The 22,215-nt window shown below is 43.5% G+C and overlaps 1 protein-coding gene across 4 annotated transcripts; it reads right to left on the bottom strand.

Annotated features, from left to right (window-relative positions):
• Positions 1-324: 324 nt before the first annotated feature.
• Positions 325-21,315, bottom strand: APTX (aprataxin). Of its 4 annotated transcripts, none has more exons than XM_033173982.1 (8): positions 21,238-21,315; positions 18,292-18,425; positions 17,449-17,495; positions 14,391-14,711; positions 13,424-13,483; positions 13,088-13,314; positions 4,950-5,053; positions 325-623 (listed from the first exon to the last, which is right to left on the bottom strand). In XM_033173982.1, exons 1-8 carry the CDS (start codon positions 21,249-21,251, stop codon positions 469-471), a joined length of 1,062 nt encoding a protein of 353 aa, XP_033029873.1. In that variant the 5' UTR covers positions 21,252-21,315; the 3' UTR covers positions 325-468. The 4 variants fall into 4 exon arrangements, with proteins under 4 accessions (XP_033029873.1, XP_033029872.1, XP_033029874.1 ...); XM_033173981.1 differs by lacking the exon at positions 21,238-21,315 and adding an exon at positions 20,825-20,879; XM_033173983.1 differs by lacking the exon at positions 21,238-21,315 and adding an exon at positions 20,008-20,155.
• Between the last annotated feature and the right edge of the window lie 900 nt (positions 21,316-22,215).

Below are 22,215 nucleotides of genomic sequence, written 5' to 3'. Positions count from 1 at the left end.
TGAAGCCAGCCAGTGTCTCTACATAGCTCCATCCTTTTTTCAGACATGGTGATATACTGTGATGTTTAGATGGTGATATATCACAATGTTGAAAACCAGATTATCACCCAGCCCTACTAAAGGGGAAGAGATTTTGGTCACAAGATAAAACCCAGTTTGATTTCTATCCAGCCCTACCCGCTCCAAATGATAAATGCCCTTTAGAAAGGGTTTGAGGCTACTCCTTTTGGTTCCACCTACCCAAGAACGCCATGCGCTACCAGAGACATCACAAACCATCCCCAGGCCGCTCCACAATCTGTCACACTAAAGCAGACCTGGCCATTCTAAATACTTGCGCCTTTGTGGGCATTTTAATAAGCAACTTGGTATGGTCTTTAAATTAAAATGAGCATGTCAACTTTGGGATCCAGTTAACCCAACAATCAGTAAAACGTAGCAAGTGGATCAGAAGAGCGGTTCTTAATATTATTTTGGCCAATGTTCCTTCAGGTGCTCTTTTAACTGGGGGATATTTGGTTGCTGCCGTTTGCACACGTGACACTTGAGAGGCAGGTTCAAGAGTTTGGCAACGTCCTTGTCTACAGTTACTCTCCCTTTCTTCTTCACCATCGCAATCAGATCTGAAAATTGGGGTGGGGAAGAAAGAGGAGAGACAGACATATTTTATTTGAGATTACAGGTTCAGCAACATCTGTTTTGTTAGTTAGGAAACGTGTGCCAATGGCTTAGCTCTGCTCCTGTGTGCATGGGAGGGGATTGATTCCCTCTTACAACATTCTGCTGATGCAAGCAGCTGCTTATACCCATACCTATCTGTCCAAATCTATTGCCATCGCTTCCCAAACACGATACGGGGAAGACACATTTTGTCCTTGAATTAAAATTGGAGGAACACAGCATTCTAAACCTCAGACCTGAACATGTTTGCTTTTGGCACGTGAAAGGATATGCATCACTCTCCATTGGAAGGAGGCGTGTGCCCAGAGCACTAACTCACGCAGAGACACAAAAGGGAACCTCCTCCAAGGATGGGGTAATCTGCTGCACCTGCCTCAGAAGCAAATGAATGATCCAGCCAACATCTGATACAAAGACACAGCAGAATTCTCAGCAGCAGTGGAGGTGGATTGGGGGGGGGGGGGAGCAAGACCAGGGGAGTGAATCCGTTGCAACTGGCATATTAACTTTGAGACTAGGTGGCTCAGCCTCCAGAAACTGAGATCTCTGCATTAGAACAGTCCCTTCCCTAGCTCCATGTTTTTATAGCAACTCTCATTTACGGGGAAACTAAGCTGTATACATTAGTGGCCACACAGATGCTGCTTTAAGCTGCTCCATATGCCAGCTGTCTCAACAAATGTTCAAATGCTGTGGGTTAAGCAATGTTCTCCATGTGGCAGCAGACTCTCTTTGGGGCAGTTTGTGGCCCACACCAGGTGATCACAGAATAACACAACTGTAGAGTTGGGAGATTTCCAAAGAATAGCAAGGAGAGACAAGAGGGCCTTTCTAAACGAGCAATGCAAAGAAATAGAGGAAAATAACAGAATGGGAAAAACCAGAGATTTGTTCAAGAAAATTGGAGATATGAAAGGAACATTTCGTACAAAGATTACCACAATTAAGGACAAAAGTGGGAAGGACCTAACAGAAGCAGAAGACATCAAGAAGAGGTGGCAAGAATACACAGAGGAATTATACCAGAAAGATATGGAGGTCTCATACACCCCAGGTAATGTGGTTGCTGACCTTGAGCCAGACATCCTGGAGAGTGAAGTCAAATGGGCCTTAGAAAGCCTTGCTAACAACAAGGCCAGTGGAAGTGATGATATTCCAGCTGAACTATTTAAAATTTTAAAAGATGATGCTGTTAGGGTGCTACACTCAATATGCCAGCAAGTTTGGAAAACTCAGCAGTGGCCAGAGGATTGGAGAAGATCAGTCTACATCCCAATCCCAAAGAAGGGCAGTGCCAAAGAATGCTCCAACTACCGCACAATTGCACTCATTTCACACGCTAGCAAGGTTATGCTCAAAATTCTACAAGGCAGGCTTAAGCAGTATGTGGACCGAGAACTCCCAGAAGTGCAAGCTGGATTTCGAAGGGGCAGAGGAACCAGAGACCAAATTGCAAACATGCACTGGATTATGGAGAAAGCTAGAGAGTTCCAGAAAAACATCTACTTCTGCTTCATTGACTACGCAAAAGCATTTGACTGTGTCGACCACAGCAAACTATGGCAAGTTCTTAAAGAAATGGGAGTGCCGGATCACCTCATTTGCCTCCTGAGAAATCTCTATGTGGGACAAGAAGCTACAGTTAGAACTGGATATGGAACAACTGATTGGTTCAAAATTGGGAAAGGAGTACGACAAGGCTGTGTATTGTCTCCCTGCTTATTTAACTTATATGCAGAATTCATCATGCGAAAGGCTGGACTGGATGAATCCCAAACCGGAATTAAGATTGCCGGAAAAAATATCAACAACCTCAGATATGCTGATGATACTACCTTGATGGCAGAAAGTGAGGAGGAATTAAAGAACCTTTTAATGAGGGTGAAAGAGGAGAGCGCAAAATATGGTCTGAAGCTCAACATCAAAAAACTAAGATCATGGCCACTGGTCCCATCACATCCTGGCAAATAGAAGGGGAAGAAATGGAGGCAGTGAGAGATTTCACTTTCTTGGGTTCCATGATCACTGCAGATGGTTACAGCAGTCACGAAATTAGAAGACGCCTGCTTCTTGGGAGAAAAGCAATGACAAACCTAGATAGCATCTTAAAAAGCAAAGACATCACCTTGCCGACAAAGGTCCGTATAGTTAAAGCTATGGTTTTCCCAGTAGTAATGTACGGAAGTGAGAGCTGGACCATAAAGAAGGCTGATCGCCGAAGAATGGATGCTTTTGAATTATGGTGCTGGAGGAGACTCTTGAGAGTCCCATGGACTGCAAGAAGATCAAACCTATCCATTCTCAAAGAAATCAGCCCTGAGTGCTCACTGGAAGGACAGATCCTGAAGTTGAGGCTCCAGTACTTTGGCCACCTCATGAGAAGAGAAGACTCCCTAGAAAAGACCCTGATGTTGGGAAAGATGGAGGGCACAAGGAGAAGGGGATGACAGAGGATGAGATGGTTGGACAGTGTTCTCGAAGCTACTAACATGAGTTTGGCCAAACTGCGAGAGGCAGTGAAGGATAGGCGTGCCTGGCGTGCTCTGGTCCATGGGGTCACGAAGAGTCGGACACGACTGAACGACTGAACAACAACAACAGAGTTGGGAGGGACCCCCGAGGGTCATCTAGTCCAACCCCCTGCAATACAGGAATCTTTTGCCCAGTGTGGGACTCGAACCCACAACCCTGAGATCAAGAGTCTCATGCTCTACTAACTGAGCTATCCCCATTTCATAGCTTCTATATCCAAGATGCCAGTGTGTCTTACATCGGAAAACAATGGTGGAAAGTTCCGGCATCCTGTTTTGCAGCCAGGGGGTGACAGAATAACTCCTAGGGGAATCTCTACACCCCACCTGTAGGTTTAATAATAGTTTCCTTTCCCAGGTGTATCCTGAAAATCTGGGGTGGGTTACTTGGGGCACTGACTGATTTTTAACAGCTAATTCTCAGCACCCTCAACAAGCTACACTACAGTCATACCTCATGTTGCGTCAGCTTCAGGTTGAGTGTTTTCGTCTTGCGTCCTGTGGCAACCCGGAAGTACTGGAACAGGTTACTCCAGGATTTGCTGCTCGCACATGTGCAGAAGCGCTAAATTGTGTCGCGCATTGTGCGCGCGCAGATGCAGCACTTCTGGATGCGAACGCTTCAAGTTTTGGGTGTGCCTCTGGGATGGATTACGTCCGCAACTCGAGGTTCCACTGTACTTATTACATGCCTTTTTTAGCCTGCTCCCAAGATGGAAAAGATCCCACAGCAGCTTATGTAAGAGCAACCACCACAAAGCAATGGTGGAGGAAGCCACTCGGGTGCCTGGGGAGGTGCGCACAGGAGCGGGCCAAGCCGCCCATAGGGGCGGGGGCGCACCGCAGGGCCTCTGGAGCCTGCCTGCCTCCTCCCACTCAGCTGCCCTACAGCTGGGGGTGAGGCAGTGGGTAGACCGTTTGGGCAGTGCAGAGCCTGTGGGCACTGAAGCCCAGGAGAGACGCGTGGCTTGGGTGCACTGTAGGCCTTGCGGTGAGTGCTCCCCGGCATTTTGTCACACACACCCCAGTGGTGACACCTGGAGCGGTCTGCAGTCCCTGCTTGTACAACCCCTCTGATTTTTTTTGGAAGAAGCCAAGGCAGTTCAAATTTGTAGGGCGCCTATGCCCCCCCCCCAGAGCAGGAGTGGAGAACTTTTGCCCTCCAGGTATTGCTCAACTACAACTCCCATCAGCCCTAGCAAGCATGACCTTGAGCTAGCGGTGAAGGGAGTTGTAGTTCAGCAACATCTGGAGTGTCAAAGGTTCTCCACGCTTACCCTAGAGTCATTACTACAGCTGCCTGCATATGAAAATGCAAAGGGATCATCCAGGAAACTTGTTTTAGAATAATCCTGCAATGCAGGCTAAATTAACATGATAGCTGCAGCCACATTTGTTTAATCCTGCCTGGCGTATTCACATATAAAATGAGGAGGTTGTGGCTATGTTAAGAGGCAGGTGTTTGAGAGGTCTCTTCCCTTTTGTCCTAGGCCAGTTCAGTTGTAGTATTGGAGCAGAGCTGTGGAGAAAGTACCTGGAGGGGAGGGTTCAGTTCACGACACCTGCATGCCTCCTTTTATGTTAAAATCAGACACCCTCCCACCTGCTCAATCTGAATGTGAAAGATGCAGTCATGGCTAGGTTTCATGGAGAAAACAAAGTCCAAAGACAGACAAATAAACAGACACTCACAAATAAAGAGTAATTTTAGAAGAGATTGCCCAGGGTTTTTTTTACCTTTGGAGTCTATGAAGTACTCTGTTGTAAAAGAGTTCCAGTGTTTCTTGGTTTTGAAGCACTTGGAATCAAAATCTTGGCTGATGACATGAAGATGCAGTTGGCTGAGAAAACAACACAACAAGGATGTGTGTTATATGTTGCTGTAACAGGTAATGAACAAATTATTAAAGATGGCCTTTCCTTCTAACAAAAGGCAGGAGGTTTGTTTACAGCATGTCATACATATTTAAAAAAGCACCTATAACTGAGGTTTTGGTACTACACAAACTGATTTAGTCCATTAACAAACAAGTTAATCTGGTTATAAAACAAGATTACTTCTCAACTGAAAAATAAATAAATCCTTAATTGGCCAGCAGACCTAATGATTATAATTAAGCACTTTTAGAGCTTGCCGTAATGTGCAGAATGCCTTATGCTAATCATACTTTAATTATGCTGTTATGTTGTTACTGAGGCCTACTGAAATACTTCTACTCCCACTTCACAAATTTAGAACAGAAATAGAGAAGCGGTGAGTGGGCTAAATCTGGCCTGTAAACTTGTGGAACGTGCCGGATCCAAAATGGCAGTAGTGGCACAAACACAGCTTTTGCACAAGCGTTCTCAAGGGTTGACAAACTCTGGCCTAGCGCCAGAGCCAACCATTACTTTTCGTCGTTTGCTGCTTCCTTATTGTGGACACGTGGGGCAAAATAAGAAACCAACCATGTGCTACCCACCCCTCTGTCATGCACCAAATCTGCAGGAGGGAGCAGGCGTCCACAAGGGAGGGAGGCATTCTCTCAAATGGGCACCTGGCAGAGCATGCTGGGCATCTGCCAGTTGCCAGAATTAAATTTACAGAACGGGATTTAACTAAGTTGCTGGGTGCGAAGAACAAAGTCCACTTGCCATGGGATTCCCCCCCCCCCTTCACCTCCCCCCTTGTGCCCTCTAAATCTGCTCTTGACAGTTGGGGAAAACCCTAGGAGACTCGCAGGGGGAGGAGAGAGAGAAGTCATGTTGTGAGAGTGGACCTTGTTCACCGCTTGCAGGCTCCACTACGCTGAATTCCACCCACAGCTGTCTCCAGGGTCTGTGCCTGGGGCGCCCTGGTGTTTGTGGCTGTGTACTACCTCCAGTGAATACAAGCTGCTAGGCAGCATGAAAGAGCGCCCTTTCGTTCCTGTCTTGCTTTCAGGCTTCCCAAGGGCATCTGGTTGGCCACTGTGAGAGCAGGATGCTGGACCAGACGGGTGGCAGGGGAGGGTCAGCAATAACTCACACGGCATCAGGGAAGTTAACTCTTTATTCAAGGAAAGCCAGGCCAACTCAGTAAGCCAGGCCTAATGAGCCCAGCAACTCTTTTTTTTTTTTTTTATAAGATTTTATTATTTTCTATTAAGACAAAGGGAGAACATAACATAAACAACAACATTCACAATATAAAAATACAAAATACAATACATAAACACAACACAAAAACATAATCAAACAATCACAATAAAAAGAAACATATACAAACCTTTAAACTAACATTTATCCTCTTACTTTTCTTGTTACTATCTTCTCTATTTTGAGGGACTTCCCCCATTCCCTCCACTGTCTTCAAAATCATATATATCTTCAAGGTAGCTTTGTATCTTGTTCTATTCACATTAACTCAATTTTTAATACACTTTACTTTGCTTAATCATATCTTAACTTTAACACCAAATCTTAACACAATTCCTAACAATTAAATTTTTCACACAAAAATATCTTACCAACAATTTTATCTAACATATATCTACTAAAGCCGCTATTCTATTTAATTCTGCTCAGATATTCAATTTTACTGTTTTGACTAAATAATCCTTAAATTTCTTCCAATCCCTTGACACCTTCTCCTCCCTCTGGTCCCGGATTCTGGCGGTCAGCTCTGCGAGTTCCATATATTCCATCATCTTCATCTGCCATTCTTCCACCGTTGGTATCTCTTCGCCTTTCCATGTTCTTGCCAATAAGATTCTAGCTGCTGTTGTGGCATACATAAAAAACACTCTATCCTGACTGGGTATCTCTTCATTGGTTATGCTCAGGAGAAATGCCTCTGGTTTCTTACAAAAGGTAACCTTCATTACCTTCTTGAGTTCGTTATAGATCTTATCCCAGAAAGCATTTACCGCTGGGCACAACCACCACATATGAAAAAAGGTACCTTTCGCATGTTTACATTTCCAACATACATCTGACATTTTGGTATTCATCCTGGCTATCTTAACTGGTGTCAAATACCATCTATAAACCATTTTCATTATGTTTTCTCTTAAACTATGACAAGCAGTAAATTTAATACCTTTTTGCCACAATCCCTCCCAGTCATCCATCATAATATTGTGTCCTATATCTTTCGCCCAATTTATCATTGACGATTTAACCAATTCATCTTTCGTATGCCACTCTAGCAAAAGATTATACATTTTGGAAAGGTTTTTAAAGTTCGATTCTATCAGTTCTGTTTCCAGTTTTGATTTTTCTACTTGAAAACCAACTTTTTTGTCTATTTTGAATGTTTCATATACCTGATGATAATGCAGCCAGTCGGGGACCTGACTTTTCACTTGATCGTAGCTTTTTAGCTTAAAAGAGTCCCCTTCCTGCTGCAATATGTCCATATATCTTAACCAATTTGCAGACATGTTCGGTCTCTTGTAGGCCTTGGCCTCCACTGGAGAGATCCATCTAGGGGTCTTTCTCTCTAACAAGTCTTTATATCTAGACCAAACCTGGTATAAGGATTTTCTAACTATATGAGACTTAAAAGTTCTGTGGATCTTAGCCTTGTCATACCAAAGGTATGCATGCCAACCGAACATATTATCATACCCTTCCAAGTCCAATACATCAACATTCTCTAGTTTAAACCAGTCCTTTAACCAGCAAAAGGCCGCTGCTTCGAAGTAAAGTCTTAAGTCCGGCAGGGCAAAGCCTCCTCTCTCTTTAGAGTCTGTTAAGATCTTAAACTTAATTCTTGGCTTTTTGCCCTGCCATATGAACTTTGATAAGTCCTTTTGCCATTTCTTAAAGCAATCCAGTTTGTCCAAAATTGGTATGGCTTGGAATAAAAACAGCATCCTTGGTAGGACATTCATTTTTATCACGGCAATTCTTCCCATTAACGACAGTTTCAATCTTGTCCATATTTCCATGTCTTTCTTTATTTCCATCCACAGTTTTTCGTAATTGTCCTTATACAGGTTCAAATTCTTGGTTGTGAGGTTGATACCTAGATATTTTACTGTTTTGACAAAATTGAGGCCAGTGCCTTCCTGTATTCTTTGAATTTGTTCTGCACTCATATTTTTTCCTAAAACTTTGGTTTTCTGCTTGTTTAACTTGAAACCAGCTACAAGTCCAAATTGTTCGATTATTCCCAAAGCTCTGGGGACACTGCTTTCCGGTTCTTGCAGGGATAACATCAAATCGTCTGCGAAGGCGCGTAGTTTGTATTCCTTCTCTCCCACACGAATTCCTTTTATCTGTTTGTCCTTTCGTATCATATTTAGGAGGACTTCCAGGACCGTAATGAAAAGTAAAGGGGAGATAGGGCACCCTTGTCTTGTTCCCTTTTCAACTTCAAACTCCTCCGATATCACACTGTTTACTATTACTTTAGCTCTTTGCTCTGTATAGATGGCATTAATGCCATTCAAAAATTTTTGACCAACTCCCATCCTTTCCAAATTCTTTTTCATAAATGTCCAAGAGACTTTATCAAATGCTTTCTCTGCATCAACAAACAATAGTGCCGCATCTGTATTTATGTTTCTCTCCAGTTTTTCTAAAATGTCCACAATAATTCTCGTGTTATTACTAATTTGTCTTCCTGGCAAGAAACCTGCTTGGTCTCTATGTATATAGTCTTTCAACACTCTTTTCAGCCTTGTAGCCAATATATTTGCAAAAATTTTATAATCCACATTCAAAAGGGATATTGGGCGATAGTTTTTCATTTGAGTCTTATCAGTATCTGGTTTTGGAATCAGTGTGATAAAGGCTTCCTTCCACGTCTCTGGTGCCCTATCTCCTTCTAGTATCTTGTTGCATACTTCTCTTAGTGGCTGCGATAGCCAGTCTTTCAATGTCTTATAATATTTTGCTGTTAGACCGTCCGGTCCTGGAGCCTTCCCCAATTGCATGTTATTTATTGCATCTTCTATCTCCTGTGTCGTTATTGGGTGGTTGAGAGTAACTAGTTTTTCCTCTGGGACCTTTTGCAATCCATTCTTTTCCAGAAATCGGTCAATTTCTGCTTCATCTATCTTCTCCTCCTTGTACAGTTGCTTGTAAAATCTTTGAAAACACCATCTGATTTCCTCAGGTTTCTCCACGTTTTTTCCGTTTACTACCAAGGTATTGATGACATTTGCCTTTTGTCTTTTCTTCAATTGCCAAGCTAGTAATTTTCCACATTTATTAGCCGATTCAAATGTTCTTTGCTTCATCATTTTCACTTTCCATTCGATGTCCTGATTCATTATATTAGCATATTGGGATTGCAAGTATTTAATTTCTTTTTGGATTTTGACACATCTGGGATGTCCTCTTAATTCTTTTTCCTTTTCTTTGATTGATTTCAACAATCTCTCCATCTCTGCATTTTGTTGTCTCTTCTTTTTTGCTTTTTCACTAATGAGAAATCCTCTCATTACAGCTTTACTTGCATCCCAAGCAATTCTTTTCTCCACTTCGGAGCTCCAATTTATCTGAAAATATTCTTTCATCTTTTTCGCCGCTCTTTCCACTAGCTTGGTGTCTCTCATCAAAGCGTCATCCATTCTCCATCTAAAAGAGTCCTTGGAAATCATTTTTAAATTTAACTGTACAGGGTTATGGTCTGAAAGAGTTTTAGGGCCAATTTCTGCCTTTTGTATTTTTGGAGCCAATTCATTCGAAATCCAAATATAATCTATCCTCGACCATGACTGCTGAGGTTCGCTGAAGTATGTTGCCTCTGTATCTGTGGGATTTTTTAATCTCCAAGAGTCCACCAAATTCAGATTATCCACCATTTCAAAAAAAGTCTTTGGGAGTTTCCCATCGTTCGTTAATTTAGTTCTTTGAGATCTGTCCATTAATGTGGAAACTGCACCATTAAAATCTCCAAGGCAAACTAATTTATAATCCAAATAATCCAACAGCAAATCATGTATTTTCTTATAAAAAATTGACTTTCCATCATTTGGTGCATAAAGTCCCAGAATCAAGAATTTTTCGCCTTGTATATTAATTTCAATTGCGATGTATCTCCCTTCTTCATCTTTAAAAAGCTGTCTTGGGCTATATTTCTCCTTTGCGTATATCACTACTCCTCTCTTCTTGGCCTTATCCGATGATATAAACTCTTGGCCTAATTTTTTGTTCTGTAGTAATCTTCTGTGACGTCGGGCTATGTGGGTTTCCTGTAAGCATATTATATCCAAATTCTTCTTTTCTATGCTGTAAAACACTCTGCGTCTCTTTGGTCTCTGATTCAATCCCCGGACATTCCATGTCATTAACTTGAGCGCCATTTTCCTTTCTCTAGTCTTCTCCTCCAGTTGCTTCTCCTTTCTTGTCTTCCTCTGGATCCTTGCCTGGGCTGGGTAGGCTTGGTGGTGGTCCCGGCGGTGGTGGAAATACCTCTGGAAACCTGTAGAATTGTGCTGGGTCGAGTGGTGTGCCTTTAAATTGTTCCAGGTGCTTGTCCAAAAACTTCTGCTTCTCCGCCAGGGACCTTATTCTTATCTTTTTTCCTTCAAACGTAAATGCCAGGCCTTCTGGAAATTCCCAACTGAAGGGGATTTTCCTTTTTCTAAGCTCAGTTGCCAAATCGTTGTAGGGAACTCTTTTGTCAAGGAAAAATCTGGGGATATCCTTATAAAAAATTACTTTATTCTGCTCAACCACCAGGTTGTTTCTATAATGCAAGTCCAGAAAGTAGTCTCTGTCGTGTCGATCGTGTAGCACAATCAAACAGTCACTGACTGTTTTGCTGCTTTTCTTTCCTCTGGAGCCTCTTGGACCAAATCTGAAGGCCTTCACTATGCGTGCTGAGACGTTGATTTCTTCTATCTCCCAAAATCCTGAGAATAACTTCACTATGTAGTCTTTTAGGTCTTCCCCTTCCAGTTCTGGAAGATTTCTTAGGCGGATGTTGCCCTCTCTTTGATGTAGTTGCAGAAACGCGAGGGACTCTTCAACAGACCTCTGTCGTGATCCAATACTCTCTATCTGTTCCAAATCTAAATTATCCAATTTTTCCTCCACCTTTTTTATTTTTTCCTTGACCACTTTAATTTCCTCTGAGTCCTTTTTCAAGGTGGTCACCTCTTGCCCAATCCTATTAATCTCTTCTCTGTTCTTCCTTACGTTCTCCTCAATTTGTCCAATGGATTTTTCTAGGGTCTGCGTAGAATTTTTAATGTCAGCTTTTATATCAGCTTGTAATTTTTCTATTGCTGAATTCACTGCTGTATTTCCTGATGAAACTTGATCTTGTGTTTGCTTCAACCCGTCAGTCACGCTTTTCAATCCTGCTGCAATTTCTGCAACACTAACAACTAATTTCTCCATTTGTTCCTGTAGAGTTAGGGAAACAGAGCCTTTTCTTTTTTCAGAGCCAGTTCCTTTTGATCTAAGTTCCATTCCTTGTGGGCTCTGTAACTGTAATCTCAAGGTCACTCCAGTTTCTGTAGTAACAATCTCAGACATTCACAGCAGAAGGCCAACAGTCCCAAAAGTAAACACCAGGTGGCCAGCAGCTCAGTCCTGAGAACAAAGAGGCTGCTGAGCCAGGAGCCCACACCAGTCCCGAAAATCCAACTTTTAGGCAAAGGGTTTTAATTTTCCAAAATATAAGTTCCTTAAAGCCAAGAAGGGCCCATTTTCGTGTAGCCCAAGTCAGTCACAGTTCCTAACTTGCAGTGTTACCACCAAAGTCCACAAAGTAACTTGTATCTGGTTACAAAAAAGTCAGAATGTCTCCACTGGTAAACAGTCACTGAAACACCAACAAAGGAAAAAAAATGGCAACAATGTATCACAGCCCGCTACTGACCCGGAATCCTAATCCAGAGGGTGAGGGGCATCTTCTTTTGCCATATCAACTGTTTTTAAGTCTTTAAACATCCTTTAAACAACTTTTAATCAACTTTTAAAAAGTTCGCAAAACTTTTCCGTTAGTCGCGGCTTTGATCTTTTAGCGCTACCAAGCTCGCGCAAACAGTTTAAAGGGAACAGGCTTCCTTTTGCAGTTCCTCTGCAAGCAGTGCTCTTAAAACTTGTAAAAATAATCCAATTCTTTAACTTACAGAGTTTCTTTGGAAATTTCTATGCAGGAAGTGCCGGGTGCTCGAGTCTGGCGGGATCGCTGCTTTGATCCTCCGCAGGCAGACGCTTCTTCAGTCCCGTGCCGGCGCTCCGCTCGCCCGATTTTCCCCCTTACGAGGGTCAATCGGGAACGGAGACGGCACGTCTGGGACCCACGAAGCTCAGGTCCACGGGACGCTCTTCCCGTGGCTTTAAGGGACCCGTGGCGCAGGCACAGAAGTCCCTAAAGCCTGGCGGAGGACGGAGCCGTCGGACTCCCGTCCGCCATTGACCGGCACCTAACCGGAAGTCCTAATGAGCCCAGCAACTCATCCCAGTAGATCTTGCCCCTATGAGGCAGTTGGGGGGACTAAAGGTCCCCTGGGTCCTTCCCAAGTCTCTCTTTGCTCTACTCTCTTCATACCTCTTCTAGTACTAAGAAACAGGAAGGAGAAGAGCTGGTCACAGCAGGAGGGGGAGACCCCCTGGCTTCTTCAGCTGTCTGCCTTATCTCTGCCTCTTAGCCCCACCCCTCTCCGGCCTCTGCCTCTGGGCTGCTTTCTGCCACAGCCTCTTCCTGCTCACTAAACCCTGTTACCTCTTCAGCTTTCGACACCTCCTCCTCCCAGTCTTCTTCCCCTTCTCCCTCTGACCACTCATTGTCATCCCACCACCAATCCCCTGGTTCCGAGCCTTCTTCCCTTGGGGGTTCTCCAGCTGATTCCTCCCACCACTCCTCTGCATCCAGCCAGTCCATCACAATGGGCCTTCACCCTGAACCAACAGGACACAACACAGTTCTGAACACAATTATGGATCACCTCATGCTGGGAATGGCATGGTAGCCCAGTCTGAAGTGAAGGCTGTCTTTTTCAGGGCACTGCTGGATGACCTTCTCTCCAAGGGCATGCATGTGCTCCAGAAGTTCGAGATGCTCCTGAGTTACTTTACTCAAGGTAGAGATGGATTGCCACGGCAGCACTAACCAGTGATAGCGAGCTTTCGGATACTTGTCCTTTATAACGACAGCTTTTTCATCCTTGTAGACCTAGCAGAGAAACAGAGAAGTCCTACGGCCTTGCACTGATTTTGCTATCACAGAATATATAGATATCCTCAGGCACCACGGTGACCCAAGTTAGGAATGAGATCCTTACCTGCATATCTGGGTTTTGCATGGAAACCTTCAGACCTTGAGCCCAGTACTCCAAACATTCCTATAGGACAAAACACAGGAACTCTGATAAAATAAGTCTGGAAACGTTCAATGGGACACACTTCCTAGTTAAGTATGCTTAAGACTGCAGCCTAAAAGAGCCAAGTCACATAGCTAAAATAGCTGTAGGAGACACTTGTGGTTCTGATTGCATTCTGAAAGAGCACTGAGTGCCAACGTATTTTGTAACTCTCAGGTCATTCCTGGGAGCAACAGCAGTAGGCAAATAGCCCAAAATGCAGCAGTACTTTACTGAAGATTAGCTGAAACTCAAATGGTGCCTTCTGCATGCCCTGTTTCTTGATGGCAGGGCCCTGGGTGTGGAATCTATGGCCCTCCACACATTGTTGGACTCCAGCTCCCCATCAATCCCAGGCAGGATAGTCAATGGGTGATGGAGGCTGCAGTCCAACATCATTTGGAAGACGACAGGCGCTTACACACACACACCACCCTATTTGAATGTGCAACTGACAAGGAATCCCTGATCTAGTCGGGAATGCCAATTACCCACAAACTGTGAGGTCTGGCAGCACTGTTCAATGTTCTACACCTGCCCCCTCAAACCCAAATGTCAAGCCCCAATATCAAGGTCTTGCACAGCCTTTGCCCCTACTAAGATCTACATTGCAGACACATCAACAGGGTTATTATACCAGCCTCAGTATTATATCTCCTCTCAAAGATTTATAGGAACTGCTTGGGCAAGGGTGCTGAGAAGCCTTTAATTCCACTTCACTGAAGTGCAACTCCAAGGAGAGAGCAAATGACCATTGCACCAATTTAAGCCTGTAATGTAGATAAGGCCCCAATGTTATCTCACCTACCGCTCAGGTCCTGCTGTGATAGGAGAGCTTCACCAACTTCACCCACCCACTTGTGCTTACCACTAATATTTCCTGGCTCACCTTTTTGTTGACAGAGCTTCCACTTGAAGAAACAGAACTACTGCTGTAGCTTGAATCGCATACTTGAGGGGCCATCTGCTCCATTTTTGCGTGTTTGACTGGCATGCTTTCCATGCCACCATTCTCAGGTTCATCCTGTGGTCTTTTCCCCCCTTTAGGCTCCACCGTCTCCTTACCACCACAAGCCCCCATTTCCTCTGAGAACTGCACGGTGTACGGGTACAGATTGTTGACGATATGGAGAATTTGTCCTGGCTTCAGTTTAATTTCCTGGTCCTTGCCAATATCCACTAGGTCAACGCTGGTTGGGTTGACTCCTATCTTTGGAGCAAAAGAAAATGCCAGAATTGGTGCTTTGTCACTGAACCAGAACTTTCACACCCCTAAATACGGCATCCATGGAAGGACGTGTAGTATTTCCTACACACCTGGACAACTGCCAACCTGGCCATTTTAGCAGTAGACCGCAACTGGGATGAACAAATCTACTTTGTGGTAGGCGATCCAACACATTCTCTACAACAGTACAAAACTTTAGAAAGGAATATTGCATTGGATCCTGTGATATGTTAACTTAAAGTAGTTCATGGAAATAAATTTGCCTGTTCCCTCTTCCCTGATGCATTCACCTGCCTAACCCCCCCCCCCAAAAAAAGCCTCTATGTACAGAAATGGGGCTCCTCCTGAACAATACGAAGTGGAGCATGCTCTTCCCAATTTTGGGAACCCTCCCCTCCCTGCAGCAGCCCCCTGTGCCCCACCCTATTGTTCACAGGGCAGCCCTCTGGAGAGGCTTTTGCAGGGGTGGGGGCATAGATGACAGCAGTGGGAAGGAGAGGATCCTCAGCCTATAGACCTTCATCGACCTTCCTTCTATCCACTTCAGTCTAGACTAAGATTTCAGTCCTATACGTATGTACCTGGGAGCAAGTCCCATGGAATGAGGCTTATTTCTCGGTAGATTGTATAGGATTGTACTGTAAGCCTCTTACAAGGAACAAAGGGTGGGGTGGGGGGTAATCAGATAAATTCAGCTTACTTTGGCTATTCCTCCCAGGCAGGTATCAATTCTGGATGAAAGCCACTATATGAAAAGGAAGCAGAGTGGAATACACTTCCCCCAAGCAGGGTAGGTCTTAGAAACTGGTTGGGCAAAGCAATAAAGCACTCTTGTTACCTATAAAGTCAGTGAAACGTTAGCACACAGTGAAATGTTTGCTCCATGTGACGTGGGTTATTTCCACTCAGCTGCAGACAGTGTTGCTGGATCTCAGTCCCAATAAAATCCAAAGCCAGCCCAAGGTAATAAAGAGGCTCACACTGAACGAAAGGGGGTAGGGGTGGGATATGTCCTTCCCAAGGTTCCTGGTTTTACAATGTATGGAATGTTACAGGTGGGTAGCCGTGTTGGTCTGCCATAGTCAAAACAAAATAAAATAAAAAATTCTTTCCAGTAGCACCTTAGAGACCAACTAAGTTTGTTCTTGGTATGAGCTTCCGTGTGCATGCACATATCTGAAGAAGCTCATAACCAAGAACAAACTTAGTTGGTCTCTAACGTGCTACTGGAAAGAATTTTTGTTTGTTGTTTTGAATGTATGGAATATCGCTCTTTCAGAACGACATACTCATCATTGTTGGTGATTAGGGATGCTTCTAAAAAAGACCCCTTTGATGAGATTTGGTTTCAACTGATTTCTTACGTTAATAACAATGCAGAGATGTGCCACCCAACAACAACTCATTTGCCATTGTAGAGAGGTTATGTTGGAACTGACTAATAGTCTGGGCACTTTTTCTCCCCCCCCCCCTGCTCTTGACTGAGTCGTGTTATTTGCCGCATGCAATCTGTATCTGCAGGCTGTACACTTATATGAACTTTTTTAAAATAACAAAACTCTATTTTTAAAAAAGAGAGGTTGGGGGGAGAACAGTACATCTTTGGCTTTATTTTTAAACACTGCCTCCTTCGCTGAAGTCAACTCCTGGTCAGAGAACTAAGCCCCTCCCTGCAGCATCTAAAGAGTGCCTTATCAACCTTTAGTCAGACCCAAACACAACACAAAGAAAATTAGGCTAGCAGCCCCTCGCAGTCCACCCTTTTCCTGTAGCCAGAAAGAAGCAGCTTCCATTTTGCCCAGGTCTCCTTCCTTCAGGTGAAGTACCACATGGCTGCCGGCCACTTTGGTTGCCTAGGCAATGACCCGGCACAGCTGTGAGAATGGCAGAGAAGTCTAAGCTGACAAAGACACCAGTTTCCAAAGGAGGAAGCAGCAGAGTTTTCTAAAGATACCTTAGCTAATAGGTGGGACTTAAAAGACATGGGTTGAATGTAAGTGAAGATGTTCAATCTGTTCCAAACCTGGCATAAAATTGTTTTGAAGCAGGGCAATGAGTAATAGAAGTCCCACCCCCTTTATTTTCCTACACTTTGTTGCGATTCAAAGGTGGTTGAATTAATTTACTTGCAGCTGCAGCCGCTACAATGCTGCATTTATTCGAGAGTAACCTTCCACGGGGGAAGATACACTGCCCTTCCCGCACTCAGCAGGACCATATGTAGCAACTGAAAATATCTCGAATACCACGGAAATCCAAGAAATGAACCTATATTTGCAAGCTTTGCATTATTCATTTTACTTCCATTTATTTTTCCAAAGAACGCATCAACATGGGTTGTGGCAAAAGAGGGAACGGACAGAAAAGGGGGAATTAAGTATTCAGTGATGGGGCTCATTACATATAATGCTTAGACCAGCCTTCGTCCACCTGGTGCCCCCTCCAGATGTTTTGACTACAACTCCCATCAGCCTCAGCCAGCATGATGGGAGTTGTAGTCCAAAAACACAAGGAGGGCACCAGCTTGGCGAAGACAGTGATAGCCCTTGACCTCTGAAAGCGCTGCCCAAAGCTCTTTTGGATTTCTGAGTGCACAGCGAAGTTATGCTTTCAAAGCAGATGAAACTGGCGTAAACCACAGGGCACAAGCATTTCTACCCTTCCACTTAAGCTTCATAAAGTGCTCTAAGCATTGCTGCGTGCGAAGGAAAGGACATACCTGTTTAACCTGGACATACCCTTTGTTGCAGTCTGCTTTTAGCTGTACTGAAAAGAAAAGTGACAGAGAGTGACATTAGGCCCCCCCTATGCCCCAACATTTTATGCTGAAGGGTATACTAACCAGAAAGGACTGGGGATGGAGGACAGGTTGATCCCAAAGAGCAAACACCTTAATTTAATTTTACTAAATTTAGAAAGTAAGCGGCAGGTGTCCATCAACTTATTCGTGAGCCGTGAAAATCAAGGCCTGCCCTACTAGCCTGGAAAATAAATTAAGCTCAGGAGTATATGACTCCACAAAGTGCGATCACACTTTACTGATGCCCAGCCTTTCACTCCATACTCTTAGGGTCCTATCCACTTCTTCCACAGACTTCCGCATGTGCTACAGAACTTTCTCCTCCACTCCTCTTTTCTGCAGCCCCCTGCACAGACCCTCAAAATCTGTTCCGGAGGACTGAAGGACCCTCCAGAGCAGACTTGCCTGCTTTGGAGATTTTGAAGGACGCACAGGGAGAAGTGGAAGTACCATTGTACACATGGAACTCTGTATTACCTACAGCACAATCCTAACTGTGCCTACTATGAAATAAGTCTTAACATTTTGCAAGTGGGGGTTAGGACTGCAGCCCTAGGAAATTTAGTGGAAGCTCTTGGTCTTTTAGCCTCTCTATTAAGCCTGTAACAGCACCCCCTGCAAACTATTTAGCTTCAAATCACTTATGACACTACACCAAAAGAAATCAATCCTAAACATTTTTACTCAGAAGTGAGGACTACTGAGTTTAATGGGAGTGACTCCCTAGCATGTTTAGGATTGCAACCTTCATCTCCACTTTACCTTGTCTTCGGGAACACTTCTTGTCTGTTATCTCCGTTTCGGGCCCACGCCCTATCATCACCATTTCTAAATGTGGCAGTTTAATTCGCTGACAGGCTCTATCTTTGCTCACAAGCCAGCACACACGCATTGTGCTCAGGGGAGAAAAGAAGGAAGGGGAAAAAAATAAATACTCAGTTTTACTAAGTGAATCTTAAATTCAACTTGGGAACAAGAGAGCCACACGTTTTCCATAAAATCTATATTTTATTTTACAGTGCTCACTGGATAGGTCTTAATCTTGCATTCAGTGTAGTGGGTGCAAGCTTGTGGAACTCTCTCCCAATTGAGTTTAGACTTCAGGGACATGACTAAGACTTTCTTGCTCCAGAGGGAATATTAAGGTAGTGTTTTGTTCTGTGATGAATTGTTGTTGTTTTATCATCCCACTTTCTGTGGATTGTTTTTATGCACACTGCTTAGAAATGCAAATAATTAAGCAGTATATAAACGCCTAAAATAAAACAAAAATAAAATAATCTTTAGAATTCAATCTCTCTGCAGGTGGAAAAAAAACCGAGATTTACAGAACACAAATACTTCGTCAGCGCAGAAATAGCATTAAGATACAGAATAGTTTCAAATATTACATGCACAAGACCAATCAAACCTCAACTATTTACCGGTATCTAAAAATGTCACATTAGAACTGGTGAGATTTAATTGCAAATAAGTATGCTTAAGCTCCATAAAGAAAAATGCAGGCAAGCACTTGACTAAACACATTATAACAGTGTTGTTTATACACTTGAATATAACCTGTAGAACAATCTCATTACTCTTAACATTTACTACTTTAACACACTGATGAAGCCTCAGCTTTGAATTATGCCTGGTTTTGGTTGATGAGGCTCTAAATTAACCATGGTGCATGGCTACGTGCATGAATACAAATGCTAAATGAATCAAGTTAAGCAGAAGTAACTGTTCATAGGAATTTAGCTATGACAATAGAAACAAATGAATTGTGACTGTAGTCTTAAACATGCCTACCATGGTTCAATGGGTCCTACTTCCAAGTAAACATGTTTACAAATGCACTGTCTGGTTTCCCCCTCCCCCATAACAACATTCAATTGTGAAAGTTACCGGTATTCATTTGCTTTCATTTTAACCAGGGCTCAGCCTGCAAATCCGGTCAGAAATTGGGAGTAAGGGACAAGAACAGAATTAAAGATGATTCTTTATTATTATTATTATTATTATTATTATTATTATTATTATTATTATTAAAGATTTTCTTGGTTTACAGAAGTGTGTGTAATGTCTCTCGTTTTGTTCCATATAACATTTTTACAGATCAATTTTGGTTGTTGAGACCTTAGGGAGAGATGGGGGAAGGAGGTGGGTGGGATGGGGAGATGATGTTTCTATTTTCCTTAATATATGTAGGATTTGGTGTCAGCGTCGTTTGTGTTGGTTCTTCTGTTGCTTGCTTGTGTTTCTTTGGCGGTGAGAGGTCGGGATTGGCGTAGGGTGTGATTGTGCATTTGTGGTTGGCTGTGGTGATCTTTGGTTTCCTGTGTGAGTGGGGTGGGTGGGTGTTTTGGATCAGGTTAGCCATATTGATTTGTATGCTGTCGGTAGATTTTTGTCATCATCTTGTTGGGCTGTGTGTGTGATGAAGGGGATTAAAGATGATTCTTAGGTTCTCCATTATAATTCCCAATTTCTTACTCAGTTCAGAAATGCAGATGAATCCTGAATAAGTAAATACAATGCCTTGTGCACAAGTGGATATTTTGAACGGGAAACAGTGTGCAGCAGCTTCTTTGTGTGATTCAAAATAAATGATTTGGGGTGGTCCAATGGTTATTGTCAGGATGAGGGGGCACAGCTAGTCAACTCATTCCTTTTCAATAGGTGCAAGGTAAGAGGAGGGCATCACACTTTACAGTGAGTTGCACACAAAATCAGTTTTAAACTAGATTATCGACATACAGCCACTTATAGGGGACACAGAGGCTTCCTGGAGATATAGGCATATGGTTTGGGGTGATTTTTGGAGTGTGGGTACGTTCAAATCCTAGTTCCTTCCTTCAGGTTATTGTTCTGCTTTCCACTTACCCAATATTAGAACTCTTGAGAACTCAAAAGGCCTGCATACTTTTTGGGCAGGCCTAAGAAAAGTTATAGCTTTTGCAGCCTTGTTCCAATTTCCCAAGAAATAAATTCCAAGGAGTTCAACGCGCAGTGAACTTCAGCATGAAATAGCTGCAGATCGGAATTGTGGGTGGGTGGGTGGCTCTAGTTAGAATGAGCCACTGCCTGAGTGCACACAAAGCTAACGCCCCAATACTAGAGTGCGTTGAATTTTCCAACTTTCAAATTCCCAAAATGAAGGGTGCAAAAGTTACAATTTGGTGAAATGAATACAATTCAGTTTTGCTTGGCAAGTAACATGTGTGCAAAACTGCACAGGAATAATTAGAAAGTACTTGCCGTTATATTAATATCATTTTCATTATTTATTTTCATTATTATTTAGCATTGCCTGACAGCTTCAGAAGGTAACATTTAAACTCTTGGGTTTTCCCCAAGCAGTTTATGTGCTTCACCAAGCTAAATGTTGCCCGATCACAGAAATAACAGGTTTCAATTCCTCACACCCGACGAAAACCTATTTTTAAGACACACACCCCCTCACTGAAGAAATTTGCAAAAATTAAGTTTCAGCCCCTAAAATGCACGCCCCACCCCCATACTGGCATGGCAAAATGTGAGACAGGAAAAATGACAACAGATTGGGCCATCTGGAGACACTCGTCATTTTTCCAGACTCCCCTCCCCTTCCCTTCCGGCCTTCGATACGTCGCCCGCCTCCCACAACACACCCCAGCGGCACCACCCGGCCCCCGGCTCCTCCTGCCCGCCGCCCGGCCGGCCCGCACCAGAGCTTCCGCTCACCTCCACGCTGCCATCGCCGCCCGCCTCCGCCCGAACGCCGTTGTCCAATAGCCGCTCCCTTTGCTGCCCGGAAGCCAATCAAACCCGCTCCTTCGATTCCGCGTGAGCAGCGCCGCGCCCGCCGGCTGGAAGGCGTCCCCAGCAAGTTAGTTGCTCGCTCCATGGAGCTGGTTGTGAGCAACTTTCAGTATGGGAGTGTGGAGCGGTTGAATTTCCCTAGGGGTGCGGGGAGCACCCTAGGTATGGTGCGGATTGCATTGCACTGGTATTCTTCTCCACCTTGTTTTTGCTTAACTAGTTGAATGCAAAGCCTTAATAAAAAAATGCAGGTAAAAATCTGGAGTAGGTTTGCCAGGCTAAGTTTAAAAAGCCAGCTTTTTATTATTTTATATGTACCGTAACTTTCGTATATGCTATATTAGCAGTATAAGTAGCAAAATATGTTAATATAATTTTGTATTGTAGTTGTTGTAGGCGATCCTACAATTGTGATTGCAAATGATAAAATATATCGTGGCAAAAATTCTGTGTTCAATCCAAGTAGACACCGTGGTACTTCTCAGTAGACCAAATGTTTGTGTGTGTGTGAGAGAGAGATCACCATTCTTTATTCCAAAGCACCTCTGTGCCTTTGAATGCAATAAATGTTTACAGAAATCAGCTGAAACTTCGTTTTGCTATGTCAGAGTCCTTCACTGGAAAAACCATTTCTTAGGAAGTTGGGTGGCAAGATGTAAAAGTGGGACATTTCATCATTGTGTAGGAGAGGGTATTTGAGCAGGTGTAGCTTGCCTGACAAGTTACTCCTGAAATTTCCTCCTACATAACTATTTCGGATATACTGTGAGCTTCCTGTAAAAGTGGTGTGTTTAAAACTCCACCTTCTGCTAGTCCACAATGTTTATATTGTTTCTGATGTTTGTCCTCATGGAATTACAGTGTATACAGTACAGTATTACTATTTATATTTGTGAGTTA

The sequence above is a fragment of the Lacerta agilis genome, chromosome 16, assembly GCF_009819535.1.
Source record: "Lacerta agilis isolate rLacAgi1 chromosome 16, rLacAgi1.pri, whole genome shotgun sequence".
NCBI classification, from domain to species: Eukaryota; Metazoa; Chordata; class Lepidosauria; order Squamata; family Lacertidae; genus Lacerta; species Lacerta agilis.
Note: the sequence above shows the minus strand (reverse complement) of the source record. Positions and strands in the feature narration are given on the sequence as shown.

Coding starts and splice junctions, on each gene's coding strand:
- APTX (XM_033173981.1), bottom strand. CDS start 20,847: ATGTTACCTTCTGAAGCTGTCAG. Junction 18,426..20,824: donor TTACCTTCTGAAGCTGTCAG/GCAATGCTAAAT, acceptor TTCTCCCCTGAG/CACAATGCGTGTGTGCTGGC. Junction 13,315..13,423: donor TGCAAAACCCAGATATGCAG/GTAAGGATCTCA, acceptor TTTCTCTGCTAG/GTCTACAAGGATGAAAAAGC.